The sequence below is a fragment of the Prunus dulcis genome, chromosome 2 (genome assembly GCF_902201215.1).
Source record: "Prunus dulcis chromosome 2, ALMONDv2, whole genome shotgun sequence".
NCBI classification, from domain to species: Eukaryota; Viridiplantae; Streptophyta; class Magnoliopsida; order Rosales; family Rosaceae; genus Prunus; species Prunus dulcis.
Window position 1 is genome coordinate 22,090,971 of NC_047651.1, and position 15,738 is coordinate 22,106,708.

Here is a 15,738-nt window from a genome sequence, read left to right on the forward strand (position 1 = left end):
CTTTTAATTAGAGTTATAGGACAAGCTGTCCTACAAACCTCGGTCACCATATTCATCATCATATATATCCAAATTACCTAATTAAGCTAGCTACCTTCTTCAACCAACCTAGCTAACAATTTTCTATCATAATTAACATTTTAATTGTAGTTATGGACATTAATTCACTATTTGGCTGGCAAGTAGTCTGATTAATGAGGTCTCATAATATGGTATCTCTCATGTTTACTTCTTTTGAGAATCTTTTCTATTGAGATGAGATATGACATACTAAATTCACACACACTACACGCAGTGACAAACCTAGGTGTTCGGTGAAAATCCCCTTGTCGGAAAATCTATTATAGATGCTGCATATTGTGCCTTTGCTCAACCTAGGTGTTCGGTGAAAATCCTAAACGAAGTCAGTCTGCTGCTGTGCTGTGTTGTGTTGCGCAGCACACTTGTTGTTGTTTCTTTAAATCTTGGCCAAAATTGCACCTCTACTAAAAAAAATCAACCCATAACCTTTCCTGTGAGAACAATATTATCATTTTTATGCACTAACTCTGCGGATTTGCTCATCAACAGGGCCTTTTTATATATTATCAAAAATAAAAAGGAAATGGGCAATTCATTTTTTATACATTTTGTATGCTACTTAAGACGCTAGATGGATCTAGACAAACTAGATAAATTCATTATGATTGACGACGTTTGAATTAGGGCATATCGATTTAGAAATACGCTGTTCGGCATAAGTCGTAAAAAAAATATAAACAACGTAACGTCAATCATAACAAAATACTTTTCATGGCAGGATTAGTTTGGTAGGCTGAACCTTTCAGAATGGGCGCTGCTTGGCCGGCCTAGGAGGCTATGCCCTAATTCAAAGAACGTCAACGGGAATATATTCATGCAGACTGCTTCATTGTCCATTGTCCAAAACCCAGATACATGAACGCTCACTGCTCACTACATGATAATATTCATATACTCTGTATTCTCTGTAGTGTCAACATTTTGACCTTTGTCAATGTGTCATTCTCATGCATAAAAAACAAAAAGTAAACCTAAGAAGTAGGTCACGTCACTGAGCATAAAAAAAGGGCCATTAATAGATTCTTTCAAGAAAAATGTACCTTCATTTCTTCATCATGTGAAATGCCAAGGGTCGGTGGCACGAGTTGTTAGAGCACTTTCACCGCATTGTCTAGTCTCGCGACAAAAGGTCCCTTCAGGTTGAAGAAATTCACTCCACCGTACAAATCTAGCCTGAGTAAATGGTGGGCTCCACAAAGATTGGAGAGCCTCGAAGACAAGAACAACCTGAGTTGTGGCCTAAGATTGCTGATGTTAATTAGAGAATAATTTTTAAAAAAAAATTTAACAAAAAATTCAGAATCTCTTTTTATACATACCTAGCAATTTTATTATTATTAATCTCATAGATAAAAATAAAATTAATCCCATGTGAATAGTAATTTTATTTGGGTTACCATGGCAATGGGTGGAAATGCATAAAAAATATTGCTAAGCCAAGTACTATTCACGTGAATAGTGTCTGCATTTACTTGCCCTTATCCTTTAGTGTGGCACCATAGGTAGAAATGCTCTTAAGTAACGCAACATCTATAGCTCTTTCATTTTACATTGGTCAAATACACGTACTAAAAGTTATAAATAAATAAAAAGACATACCTATAATATAGATGAAAGTTAACCTAGGTTTGTTCTCAGTTTGTGCTTCAAGATTGTTTTAATTTCATTTGTTTGCATAACATAGAGAGAACATGCATATATACATTACTAGAAAACTTCAAAAACATTACTAGAAAACTTCAAAAAGAGTGACGGATGATCTGAGGCCTGTAATAGCAAAGGCCATAATGTACCGGTAGTCAAAAATGGATTCGTCACTACTCACATAGAAGTCACATATTACATCATTGTGTTTATTACATGGTGTTGCCAATAAATTTTACCAATGTAAATAAAGTCGGTGGACAATAAATTTTACCAATGTAAACAAAGTCGGTGACCAATAGAAGGACGGGGCAACACCAAAACCAAAAAATTATTGTGGTGTTACAAGAGTAAAGTAGAAAAAGGCTACTATAACAACTACAAAGTAGGAAGGTTAGGGAAGGAGAGAAAAAAAAAAAAAAAGGGTGCACCGTCAACATGTTTTAAATACTTTCATCAGATATAAAAAAGTCAATGGTTCTAATGGAAGTCGCCATTTTGTAATTTCGGCACATTAATATATGACAAGACTTGACCGTTGCCCATTGTGATTGTGATGGTTGTTGAATTATCTGAACCTGATTAGCATAATCTGGATGTCTTGAAATGCCATCTTTTCTCAAAAAAAATAATATCTGTATGTCTAGATTGGAAACACCAAAAACCTTTAGTGGACACATTTGTCATCATCCGTAAAGTTCAATGGAACACAAACGTTATACGGCCATGATATTGCCCAATGCACATTACGTTTTTTCTATTGAAGAAATGGAGGAAACCTCTTATTTTAATAATTTTAAAAAGTTACAAAAATAGACTTAGTTAAGTTGACTAAATTAAATGTGCTCCTCGCTCTGTACTTGAGTTGAATTCCTTTTTCCGTAATTTACATATGTAAAGCAAAAGGCATGGTGAAATATTCAAAATACCAGAAAATGTCATTGGTTAATGAATATTAAAAATTGAAATTATTATGGATCCTACTTTTTTGAAACACAACTATCCATTATCTTTTTTTTTTTTAATTCTAATATATATATATATATATTTTTAAAGGCCTCTCGCAGGCGCAGAAGCGTGTACGGAGAGGCTAATTTATATTAAAATAGGATATCGCTTCCATCAACAAAACAAAAAGTTGAAAAACGTTAATTATGTTGGTAGGAACATATATATCTAATTTTTAATAATAGAAATGCTAGTTTGACATGTTGGGTATTTCCTAATAGGCTTAATTAGTGTTTTACTTATGAAATGGATGCCAGTGTTTTACTTATGAAATGGATGCAGAGAGAGAGAGAGAGAGTAGGTGGGGTGCAATGGAGGTGTGATGGGGGTTAAGTGACGAAAATGGACAAAAATGGAAAAGTGATAAAATTTTGGGAGATTCACTATAATACCCAATATTGGAGTCTAAATTATAAAAAAAAAACCCTATATGAAATGGACTTTAGAAACACACCCAAAATCCATTTACAACATAACAATAAGGCTTTTAACTTCTTTTAAATTACAAAACTGCCATTGATTTCTTAAAACAAACCTAACCCAAAAACCTCATAAAACAGCCCAAAACACTCAATGGGGTATCAAAGTAATTTAATAATTAAAATTAAATTCAATATGGCCAGCTATTATTTTTTGGGGTATGTTTATAGAAATTAAATAGTGTAGGGTTTATTTATAGTTTTAGTGCTAAGAATGGATATTTGACTAAATATCTATAAAATTTTAATGGTTTCTATATATTCTAAGAATTAAGTGAGAACATTTTAATTTTAACCGCAATTGGGAATAAATTTGTGTTTTGAATTACACCACCCATCATATAAAAAACAATTATATTTCTTTAAAAAGATTAGTAGATAATGCTACCCAATTCCATTCGAGTTTCTAATATTGGAAAGAAAGTAACCATTAAAATAAGAACTAACTGTAGCAAAATTTTACTGTTTACTTTATTCGAGAAGAAACAAAACTGAAATAAAAATGTCTCAGATTCAAAGGACCGTGGCACCCGATGATGGTGGTTTCGGGGAAATGCACAAGCAAGCAGTAGCATGGCCAATTTGCCATTGAACAACTAGCTCGCGTGGCAGCTGGGTTCTAACTGGCATACACGTGGCAGATATCAAGGTTCACTTGCAACGTACACTTGGTGATTGGAACTCTTGATCTATCTGTCGTACACGTGTGGCAGACATCAACGGAGGCTGCAGCTAAAACTACATGGATCCCAACAATTAAAACCCAAATAAGAAAATGGGTCTTAGTATTTAGACACCACGGGCTGTCACAATACTATATTTTTTATTTTTGGTACTGCATTTATAAAATATTTTTCTCAATATAATCATATAAATGAGCAATGGACCGTCTAAGTCAAACAATTAATTAAGCCACATACATACAATTAATTATGCTTAATTAGCATTTAAATAGTAATTAGCAATTAAAACCTGGCACACGCCGACAAATCATAATTGACGGTTTTAGTTTAGAAGAATCTTGCATATAACTTAATTAACCGACCATATTTCTATCAGGTAATCTCAAACATATCCTATATAAATAAATAAATAAAAATAAATGTACTTATGTTAACATAATTAATAATAATATGGCAAATAAAGCTTAATTAATTTTGCAGAGGACAGTTCAAGGTTAGCTGACTAAACAGTTGAGATTCTTGGGGGGCCGACCTTTCTAGGGATCGGAAGAATGACAGCCAACCTACAGAATGTAAATAGTCGGCGCTATTCTTAATTACATGGATAATTAATTACTTAATTAAGTTTTTGCATGAGAAAAAAAAATGATTATCGTGGAATCTTCACAAAGTTTATCTCATAGTACGCTAACTGGCAAGTGAGTGCTGTTTAAGCAAACTTTGTGGCAATATTACCATAGGCTCCTGGCGAAATAATAATAAGAAAATAATATATAGTAAATTAAACATCAATCACCCTACCCTAGCTAGTTGACAACTTGGGATGAAGAAACAAAAACAACTGTCTCTACTTGGATGCAATCAGATAGAGATCAAGTGGGCAAAAAAGAAAAACCAAATTGTTATTTTTTTGTAATGATAAAAAGTTTAGAGAAAGGGGAGGCTACATCATTCCAGAGTTGTGGCATACTAAGATCTCTTTGAGGACTTACAAAGGGGATTTCAGCTCTTTTTTTTATTTTTACATATTACACATTAAGAGAAATTGTTGGACGCGGAACTCGAACCTAGGCCTGGATAGCAAAGAGAACAATCTCTACCAACTCAACTAACCCTCCTTGGCCAAAATTGTTATTTTCACTTCTTCTTCTTTTTTCTCCCTTATTTTCACTTAATTGTCATTATATATACGAATATTTCTTAGCTCTTTATAAGTAAGAGTCAAATCAATCACAGGCCGACACATACGAATAATTAAATTATTAAAATTAGAAAGAAAAATATAATTTTGCACGTGTGTAAATATGATTTATGGTCATGATTTGATTTGGGTGAAAAATCCGCAGTATATTGATGGAAAGGAGTGCGAGTAGTATAAATGTATTTAATTGGATGCGTGGGGGGAGGCATGAGTATCTTGTTATGTATGGGAATTGTGTAATTCAAGGCGGACTCCATTGGATATTGCTGGAGGGTCTACTGCTACCTGTGAGAGATTTCAACTAGAAAATCTCATCACCACAGATTCTGAATATATGAGAGAAAATCTCACAGATTCTTGTTGGAGTGAGTAAAATCTCTGAAATCCAATATGCATCGCTGCCGTTTCAATACTCATTCCTTAATTATAGAATAATTTTTAGAGATATTTTCATTGACACCCTTTGAGATTTTTTATGTTTTCACAAAATTGCCTCAAATCTAAAAAATTATACAAACACATCTTCAGGTTTTAGTTTTAGTTTTAGTTTTAGTTTTTTTTTTTTTACAAAATCCCTTTTCATTGATTGTTTGTCCAAAATTTGATGATTTCATTGAAAAAAAAACTTATGCAAATGCCAAAATTAACCTCAATGAAGTATATGCAATATGATATCAAAGTCCAACTTTGTCATTTGTAGAATTTTTTTATATAAAATTATCAATCTTTAGATGAAAAATCACTAAAAGTGAGTTTTGTGAAAATAATTTAAAACCTTAGGGGGTGTTCATGGAATTTCTAAAACCTCAAGGAGTTTTGTGAAAAAATCAAAATTCTTAAGGAATGTTATTGTAAATAACTCTAATTATTAATAATAAATTTGTAGCTTAACTTGTCGATAGTCAACACGTTCAATATTTTTTAGTTGGCATGGTGGTGCTTAGACTTCATATTATCTCTTATAAAGAAGGACTTTTGAGAACCCTCCGAAATATCCGCAGGCTGAGCTCAGCTCATTGGCTTTAATGTAAATTTCTTATTTAAGACGTCTTATTATGTAATTTGTTGAGTCGGGTCAGGCGTACTGTGCCTCCGGTTGTAACTTTTTGTTTTATCAATAAAGTTTCCCTCTTTCCATCGAATTTCTCTCAAATTTTCATCATGTATTTACTTTTTTAAAAAAACCCTAGCCTTTTAATTAGTTTTAGTTTTCCACTAATAAAACTACAATCGTTGTAATTTCATTAGTTTGCATGTCAGAAACTAGCCAGGAAATCTAACACGTGGTTTCCAATCGGGGCTACGATTTGTGATGCTGATGATGATTATGATTATGATTAGGAAATTATATGCAGACAGAAGAGAGACAGAGAGAGAGAGATTGAATGTATCATCAGATACAAACCCACGACCCATCCATTCGCGTATTCTTCATGAAACGTTAATAAAATAAAATAAAAGAGAATTAAAGTAATTAAATAAACGATGACAACCAAATCAGCAATAAATTACTAAATTAAGAAACACACCAGCCCCCGTCAGCACATTCATGCATCCAAAACCACAACCCACCCCCTATAAATACCAACTTCCAACTCTCACACCTTCCTCACTCCTCCTCCTCAGTGTTTACTCACATTTCCAACCCTCCTCCTCCTCAGTGTTTACTCACATTTCCAACCCTCCTCCACATCCTCCACACCCATTAGACACTTGGCGCCCATCATTCAATCAAAATGCCTTCTTCAAACTCGCCAACGTCTCTAACTCAAACTCAAATGGTGGCCAAGTCCACCGTCTTCCCCGACCAGCCCTCCACACTCGGTGACCTCAAGCTCTCCGTCTCCGACCTCCCCATGCTATCCTGCCACTACATCCAGAAGGGCCTCCTCTTCCCTCTTCCTCCTTTCCCCATCCAACACTCTCTCATCCCACTCCTCAAAGCCTCTCTCTCCCAGAGCCTCTCTCGTTTCCCTCCCTTGGCCGGCCGCTTGACCACTTACTCCGACGGTCACGTTCACATCACCTGCAACGACGCGGGCGTCGACTTCATCCACGCCTCTGCCCCCAGTCTCTCCACCCGAGACATTTTGGGCCCCACTGACGTCCCCAATTGCGTCAAGGACTTGTTCCCCTTCGACCGCACCGTCAGCTACACCGGCCACCACAACTCAATCCTGGCCGTCCAGGTCACCGAGCTCAGCGACGCTGTTTTCATCGGCTGCGCTCTCAATCACGCCGTCACCGACGGCACCTCCTTCTGGAACTTCTTCAACACCTTCGCCGAGCTCTGCAGACTGTCGTCATCATCATCACCTAATGAGAACAAGAAACTTACCATCGCGAAGCAGCCCGACTTCAGTCGGAGCTCCGTTATCATATCGCCTGCCGTGCTCCGGTTCCCGGAAGGAGGTCCCAAAGTCACCTTCTCCCTCACCGAGCCTTTGCGCGAGCGAATTTTCAGCTTCAGCAGAGAAGCGATTCAAAACCTCAAATCCCGAACCAACAGTAAAAAATGGGCCGAATTCCAAAACGACGACGCTTTAATAAGCGCCGTTGAGATTCTCGGGAAGCAGAGCAACGACCCCTACGAGATTAACAACTCAAACGGCGCCAGAGTGACATCAATTATCGAAAACTGGTTCAAGAACTCCAACGCCAAAACGGCACCCGAAATTTCGTCGTTTCAGTCTCTCTGCGCGCTCCTCTGGCGATCCGTGACGCGCGCGAGGAAATTGCCGTCCTCGAAAACGACGACATTCAGAATGGCTGTGAATTGCCGTCACAGGCTGGAGCCCAAGCTGGACGCGTACTACTTCGGGAACGCAATCCAGAGCATCCCGACGTACGCGACGGCAGGAGAGGTGCTGTCGAACGACACACGGTGGTGCGCGGAGCAGCTGAACAAGAACGTGAAGGAGCACGACAACGACAAGGTGCGAGGTGTCATAGAGGATTGGGAGATGGACCCGCGGGTGTTTCCGCTTGGCAACTTCGACGGTGCGACGATGACGATGGGGAGCTCGCCGAGATTTCCGATGTACGACAACGATTTCGGGTGGGGGAGACCATTAGCAATTCGGAGCGGGAAGGCGAATAAATTTGACGGAAAGATATCGGCGTTTCCGGGGAGGGAAGGAGCTGGGAGCGTTGATCTTGAGGTGGTTTTGGCGCCTGACACTATGGCTCTGCTTGAAACGGACTCTGAGTTCATGCAATACGTGTCGAGGTGAGCCTGTGGATGATGTCATATTTTCTATATAGAAACAAAAGTAAGAAGAAAAAGGGATATGGATGAAGGGGAAATGGTCGGGTGCGGTTAATCAAGGACTCTATTTTGATCTGCACTCTGCTGTTGACCGTTTGATTGTATGGGTCCTTGGGTTGAAGGGGGTTGATTTGGTTTAGAGGCCAACGGATGGGGGATGTTGATCTGTGTATTTGCGTCATTTTGTTTCGTTTACTAGTGTGTGTCTCGTTTATATATGAATTATAATTTTATTGACTTTTGTTTTTTCAACTATATTTCTTTTGTTTTCTTGTTTTTTTTTTGTTCTGATTTTGTGGGGCCAACGTTCTAACAAAATTAATTAGTCTTATCACCAGGTTTCGTTTCGTTTCGTGTACACATTATTAGCATTTACGAGGCTTTTCTGTATAGATTTTGTCATTTTGGGGCTTCATATACGAATTTAGCATTTTTTATGGGTTCATGTAGCATTTTTTTTGGTTTCGAGTAAGATTTTGGTGTTTTTGGACTTTTGTGTCTTAGTTTAGTATTTTTTCGGGTTCGTGTCTAGATTTGATCAATTTGGGGTTTCGATGGTAGATTTTGGAATTCTCAGAGTTTTGCGTATCAACTTAGTATTTGTTATAATTTAATGTGTAGATTTTCGAATATTTATAGATTTTGTGCTTTTTGAATAGATTTTTGCTTTTTGAAGCATCATGGATGAATTTAGTATTTTTAAGATTTCATATAACATTTTGTGATATCGAGTATAAATCTTGGCATTTTCATTATGAATGAGTAGAGTTTGTGTATATATATGCAATCTCAATCATTAAATGTGCTTTAATCTAACACTCAAAAATATGTGTTATGATGTGTGTCCCTCGGTCCTGACTCTTACTTGAAACCCTTTTGTTAAAAAAAAACTAAATCATACATGAAACCCCAAAAATGACAAAAATGCTAAATCTAACATAAAATCCACAAAATTTTACATGAAACCCTAATAATTGCTTAGTTCATATTCGGACCCAAAAAAAATACTAACTTCATACTTGAAACTCGAAAATTCTCAAATTTATACATGAAATCTCTAAGAGTGAAAAGCCAAACAAGAGACCTATGATGTCAAAATCCAAATGGACCTATCTTATCATATGGTAAGGAAACCTACAATTAACCCATATCATTCTCATGTCTGGCTGTTGATTTTTAAAGATAAAAATAAGATTATAAAATTTTCAAAAAAGTTGAGGAACTTAATCATTTTTTGGGTTGAAATTTTTCTGGAGATGTAATAAGTATATAGAGCTTTTAAAAATTCCAACAAAATTGTGTATTTAATATTGGCATATGCACCACAAACACAAAGGCAAAATATAATCTTCATTTGGGCCTTTCACAAACATTATGAATTGAGATTAAGCCCGATTCCTAGCCTACTGAAATAATATTGTCCGTCTTGAAAGGCCCACTTTTTGGGCCGCACTCATCTTAGCCTCTTCAATGAGTCCAGAAACCATACGACGTCGTTCCAACCTCGATGCAATGCAAGAGACTCTATTACGTATCCCAAATCATAGGCTCTCTCAACTGGCTCGCTGAGTGCTTGAACACGCCAGTGTGAAGCTTCTGGAGTTGGGACCTCAGCAGCCGAAATCCAACGCCTGCAGAAGAGCCACGTGGGAAGATCCCGAGCGCCGGAAAGCTCGCCTGCGATTCAGGATCGTCAAAGACGATGAGCAGAAGCCGGATTCTGAGAAATCCGATTGCGTTCGCTTGGGGGGCTGTGTTGGTTTGTTGCTTTTTAATTGTTACAATCTCAATGCTGAGGCTTCCAGAGATCCCGCTTGGGTTGCAATATCCCACTACAAAAACAAGTAAACAAACTTCAGAGAATGACAAATTTTCGATAGGGAGGTTTGGGAAGATAATGCTTGAAATGTTGCCTGAAGATCTTGCTTTCACTGTGTTTGTTCCTTCAGAGGAAGCTTTCGAGCGCGATCTGAGGCTCAGCCCAAATGAAAGTTTAGTGGGGGAGAAGATGAATGACGAGACGTATGCAATAATGTCTCGAGTATTGGGGTTCTCGGCTGTGCCTCGGAGGCTTGCTTCAGTCAATGTGCCGATTGACAAGGAGCTGTCGTATGATTCGATATCTGGGTTTGTGTTGTATATCTCGAAAGAGGAAGATGGAGCGTTGACGGTCAACAGGGTTCGATCCAGAAGAGTGGATCTGAGGAAGAAGGGAAGCGTTGTGCATATCATGGATGGAGTGATCATGGATGCTGAGTTCCAACAATCAGTTCAGCCTGAGGAACAAGATTGAGTTCACTCGTGAATTTTTGTAACATTGTACTTGGATTACTGTAGAAACATATATATGAGATGTTATAATTCTTTCTAGATATTTTTATTACACAATTATACCAATAAAGTTCTTAGGCAAGGGAATTTGTTTTTTGTTTACACAATCAAGAATGGTAGAATTGTAACATCGCATAAATGAGTCATAAGGTTAATAAAACAGATGAAATGGGTCTACAAAGTAAGACGGGAAGCAAAGCAACCCAAGTTTTAGAGTACAAAATGAATATGTCCGTCATCACTTGACAACCCGTAAATTATATGTTTAAAAGAAACTGAGCACCATCCGGGACATGGCAAAAAATTAGGGGTAATTATTAAATCGGCCATGTCCTATGCATCCCTCCAATTCCAACTTGAAATTCATCGAGGCTGGAAAGAAGTGAGAGTATGCATTTTAGTTATCTTAGTCCACAGATGACGCCCCTCAAAGCTCCAAACCGTATATAGATACTTCTTAGCTTCCGGCTGCAGCTGGTACAGCAACTTGTTTTGAGTCTTCTGCCTTTTCATGCTCCTTATTGTGCATCTGAAATATTCCAAAATTTTCAAATCAGAATACATTATGTGAAGTTTGTAAAGAAAGTCAAGGAAGATCCAAATATTTGTGACAATATTATAGCACCATGCACATTGCTTGACAAGCCAGGCTCAATGAAACAGCGGAAAAGCTAGAACCTTAATGGACAGAACAATAATGAATAGTGGCCTTTTCATGCTCCTTTTGTTTTCTCATTCACCCTCAAACACCGAAGGAATAATTGCTAAGGTGAGGAATCCTATATTAGAATTACACATTCAAGGAAATGCATCTTACCTTGTTGTTAATCAAGTTGTGAAGAGCAATAACACTTCGGATGAGAGAAGAAAGATAGATAACCAACATCATATCATTTGTTTTCACTGCACATGACAACAAGGACATGATTCAACATTTTAGCAGAATAGGCACTTGAGCACGGATCAAATATCTAACCGTAAAGCAGTTTAAACAATAAAATATCTACAGAGGCAGAATAAACACAGTAGGTTTATTTACCTGAAAAAGCCTTGATCAACTCGGAAACATTAAGATTTGGAAGTAGATTGAACACATCCTACAAGGATTTTGAATAGAGAAATAAGAAAACGTACAGGTGGTATGGTGAAAATATTAAGACTAGGAAAAAATTAGAAAGAACTCAAAACCTTATAAAAGACAGAGACATTATGATTCTAGCTTATACTATATATAGGTTACGCCAAAACCGAACCTGTAGATGGTACAAAATCTCGTGGTTTAAAGGGAGCTTTCCATCAATAATAAGGTCAAGATAACCCCGAATCTCTCGAAGTCTTGCTTCCAATCCCTTCAAGGCTGTGAGTTTCCCTGTAACCTGTACAAGACTTGGAAACTAAGTTTGTTGTATTCATGTTAGACTAGTCATGTGTCTGTGTGTGAATAAGAAGTAAAAACCAGACCTCTGTTGCAAGAGTGCTGATGGTTGTATCCTTCACATCTCTAAGCAAGTGTTCCACTCCTGTTAAAGAGTAACATGGTAACTCAAAACTAGAACTAGATACTCACTCACCAACCCACAAAAGAAAGAAAGAAATTGATCTCTGCATGCAATAAGTTGGGAGTTCTTTTGATTCAATGCTAATAAAGGGGGAGCACCGGTTATTCATCCCATCGGCATACCAATTTCCTCAACTTCATGGGCAGCAATTTCAGAAGGCACATGAACGAACACCTTCTGGCTTTTCTGGGTAGCGTTCTGTAATCAAACTAAAATGTTAATTCAAATTTGCATGAAACTGGATTTCAAGTTAAAAGTAACACTAACCATAGAGCTTCGTTGCTAATAGTACACAAGAACAATAGAAAATGGAGCTTTTTTTAATTTAAAAAAAATGGTGATTCTACCTCTTTAACCTCTTCAACAGTACAGTAAGCTTTTGTGGGTATACCCAGCTCCTTTGGTTGGACATCAATTATGACCAAGACAGGATTTGGGACATAGCTGCAAAATCAAACGGAATGGAGAAAGGAAGAAAAATTAATGAGAACTTAGAAGGACAAAGAAAGGAAACAGATATTCAGGTAGGCTGCAGGCTTCCCCATGTTAGAAAACCAAAAAGGGGGGCATAAAGGCAGCATATTGTACCACTGCACAAGAATATCACTTAAAGGCACAGTGCTTCCTTATAACCAACCATCACTATTTTGTAGAAAACTGACACGCAACCACAAGGTTTCCAAATTCCCAGACATCTTAGTTCTTGTTTTTCTATATCTTCAACTTAGATCAGCAAAATGGTATAGTACAGTGCACGTCGGAGAGAAGAAAGAAAGAGGTACATTTCTGCTCCTTTTTGTTGGTTAAAAACTTAATACGGTTTCTCTAATCTCAATTTGAACAATGTCAACCTTAAAATACTCAAATTATTTCAATATTATCCTTCCACATAATTTTGTTAATCAGACTAGATGTTAGAAACATTCATGATATTCGTATGCAATCTTAAGTACAAGGAGCGCTGGTTTGCATTGGGTTGGTCGACTTACTCATTAAATAAAGCATGAATGTCCAAGTCATTTTCTCGCAATTTTGGACCCGTGCTGTACCATCCCACAACATGCTCCTTCGCTGGAAAAAGTTATTTGTCAATTTTTCATCATAACCGACAATGTACATATGTGGAAATAAGAGAATTTTCTCGACTAATACCGTTTATTCTCTTCGCCATGGCATACATGGCCTCATGGTAGTTGTGATCAAGAAACCAAATACTAGGGTCCCTGTCATCTTCTTCAAAGGGCACTGTGAATAGAGATCAAATATTATTTGTGTAAAAAGTAATGCACTTGATCTGGAAACATAAAGGTTTTAAAATCAAGAACATAGAAAAGGCCAAATAAGAAAATATTTTAGTATAACAAAAACCTGACAAACACAAAATCTAAACTAATTCGTCAAATTTAAGGACACAATCATGGAATTCAAGGCTGATACTGCCTAACTTTCTTTGGAAAACCAATAAACAAGAAACTTAAAATAGTACATGAATACAAGTGGTAGATACTAACAACTAGAGCACCTACAATGCAACAGGAAATTAACATACAAAGTGCACCGTACCGTAAATAAACTAATGCACTTTCAAACTGCGCAGGTCTATACAATTGGAAAGAAAATAAAAGCACAAAATTTGCATATTTAGGCTACAACAACCTCAGTACCCCTTGAGTTAAAATTATAAATGCCTGATCAAATAGCATGTCTAGAATGCCACAATCAGTTGTTATCACTTTAACTTTTCTACATAGCAAATTTGAAATTTGACACAAGTAGGAATTCATATAGCAGCATACAATTCAAAATGTAACTTAACTTTGTTAAGCCAATTCCAAGTTTAAGCTCATAGCAGCAACAGCACACTTATTTTTTTGAATAATTAAGAAAAATACACCTTGTTTTTCACAATGTCATAACCTAAAGACAAAATTTTCTGTAGCAGCAATGAATTATCCACCACAATTGGAGCAAAATTCAAAATCAAAACCACCATAATCAGATCAAAATGGGAAAAATTCATCTCCAGATAAAATAAACATATTTCAAAAGTAAAAAAGGAATGAGATCCAAACAGAGCCGAGGAACCGAAAGAGAAGCAGATGGACTAAAAGACGGAGAGAAATATACGAACCGGCATAGCTGTTGGTGACGTCAACGGTGCCCTTGAAAGAGGAGCCAAGCAGAACGCCGACGACGCGCTTGCGAGTGTCCTTGGCGACCCTGTTGTAGTTGTCGACGATGCTGAGCAAAACCAGAGGGTGAACTATCACCTTCTCGATCGGCCTCGCTGAGATTTGCTGCGTTTTTATCACATCCATTTCCTAATTTCTTCTTCTTGAACTGAACTTTTTCTTTTTTTGCTTGAATTTTGAGTTAGCTTCTTCTCCAGGAAACCTCAGCTGGCGTGTTCCAACTCAACCTGCTTGCTTTGCTGCTCTTCCTCAGTTTCGCTTTCCTCTCGCCTTTCACCGAACAATACATTTTTATATTATGATAAGCTTTGTTCGTTTCGGGATTCTTAGTTGGGCATCAAAGCCCAAGTTGTGAAAAAAACCGCCTCAATCTTAATGGGCCTTGTTTGGAACAGCTAAATTACCTTTGGGCCCCTTTAACTGGCTTGAGCTTGGGTCAAAATAGGTATTAGGTTAATATGTTGAAAATATATTACTTTTTTTGGGACCTTTTATGAAGAATCTTCGATCCGTAAGCAATAAGCTTATAGCTCAAGTAGTTACGAATAGTCACTAATGCGCTTAAAAATTAGTGTTCGATTTCTCCCTCTCTAATTCAACAGGCAAAGCATATACCCGGCTCCTATCACAATTATTCCATTATATGAGTCGCACGTGATGAAGAGTGTGAGAGGGAAAACTGGATGACCCTTCCACCCTCTCTGTAAGGTCCTCATGCATTTCTCCATTTCTATCCCTGAGATTCTGGATGCCCTTTCAAGAATAATCACTTTACAACACTATGAAAGGGCAGGTTTAGAATCTCAAAATGAAATTACTGAATAATAGTTTTGGTAGTAGCATAATATAAAGGGATAGGAGAGTAGCGGATGAGTTTTACTTTGTAAAAGGATAAATGAGGGTTGTGGGGAAGTGGGGAAGTGGGGAAGTAGATTAGGACATGAAATTCAAAGCTGGAAGCAGACCCAAGGAAAAGAGTAAGCATAGCATGGACAATTTATGCAGCCCAAGGAGACACTTCTCATGTGAGGACGCAAAAATTCCAATTTCCAAGCATTCATGTGGAAAACAAGAACCCAACAGAGTAAATCACAGAGAAATTAATAACAACAAAGTTTTCTGAGCACATGCAGATGAGAATGTTCAAGAATTTCCAATATTTTAAACCAACTTTAAAATTAATTTCACTACTACGTAAAATTTTCAGCTACAAAGTTTTCCACTCCTGGCTATCTCCCCCCACACCCTCCCTTTCTGTTCACCCTTCTTCCTGCCACCAGCTAAACCCTAAA

The 15,738-nt window shown here is 37.3% G+C and overlaps 3 protein-coding genes across 3 annotated transcripts; 2 read left to right on the plus strand and 1 right to left on the minus strand.

Moving 5' to 3' along the window:
- Positions 1-6,734: 6,734 nt before the first annotated feature.
- On the plus strand, positions 6,735-8,616 carry LOC117619584 (uncharacterized acetyltransferase At3g50280). The gene has a single exon (XM_034349575.1). It carries the CDS (start codon positions 6,833-6,835, stop codon positions 8,327-8,329), a length of 1,497 nt encoding a protein of 498 aa, XP_034205466.1. The 5' UTR covers positions 6,735-6,832; the 3' UTR covers positions 8,330-8,616.
- A 1,189-nt stretch (positions 8,617-9,805) lies between these two features.
- LOC117619588 lies at positions 9,806-10,799 on the plus strand. The gene has a single exon (XM_034349578.1). It carries the CDS (start codon positions 10,067-10,069, stop codon positions 10,655-10,657), a length of 591 nt encoding a protein of 196 aa, XP_034205469.1. The 5' UTR covers positions 9,806-10,066; the 3' UTR covers positions 10,658-10,799.
- Positions 10,800-10,809: 10 nt separating this feature from the next.
- Positions 10,810-14,756, minus strand: LOC117619587 (26S proteasome non-ATPase regulatory subunit 7 homolog A). Its single transcript, XM_034349577.1, has 10 exons — positions 14,386-14,756; positions 13,407-13,499; positions 13,244-13,325; positions 12,602-12,698; positions 12,377-12,452; positions 12,157-12,215; positions 11,949-12,071; positions 11,735-11,792; positions 11,513-11,598; positions 10,810-11,224 (listed from the first exon to the last, which is right to left on the minus strand). Exons 1-10 carry the CDS (start codon positions 14,570-14,572, stop codon positions 11,153-11,155), a joined length of 933 nt encoding a protein of 310 aa, XP_034205468.1. The 5' UTR covers positions 14,573-14,756; the 3' UTR covers positions 10,810-11,152.
- Positions 14,757-15,738: the final 982 nt, after the last annotated feature.

Bases quoted from the DNA above. Each gene is read 5' to 3' on its own strand.
- LOC117619584 (XM_034349575.1), top strand. From the start codon at position 6,833: ATGCCTTCTTCAAACTCGCCAACGTCTCTAACTCAAACTCAAATGGTG.
- LOC117619588 (XM_034349578.1), top strand. From the start codon at position 10,067: ATGAGCAGAAGCCGGATTCTGAGAAATCCGATTGCGTTCGCTTGGGGG.
- LOC117619587 (XM_034349577.1), bottom strand. From the start codon at position 14,572: ATGGATGTGATAAAAACGCAGCAAATCTCAGCGAGGCCGATCGAGAAG. The intron at 12,699-13,243 runs GTAAGTCGACCA...TTGATTTTGCAG, and splicing joins ATTCATGCTTTATTTAATGA to CTATGTCCCAAATCCTGTCT. The intron at 12,072-12,156 runs GTCTGGTTTTTA...AGTCTTGTACAG, and splicing joins TCAGCACTCTTGCAACAGAG to GTTACAGGGAAACTCACAGC.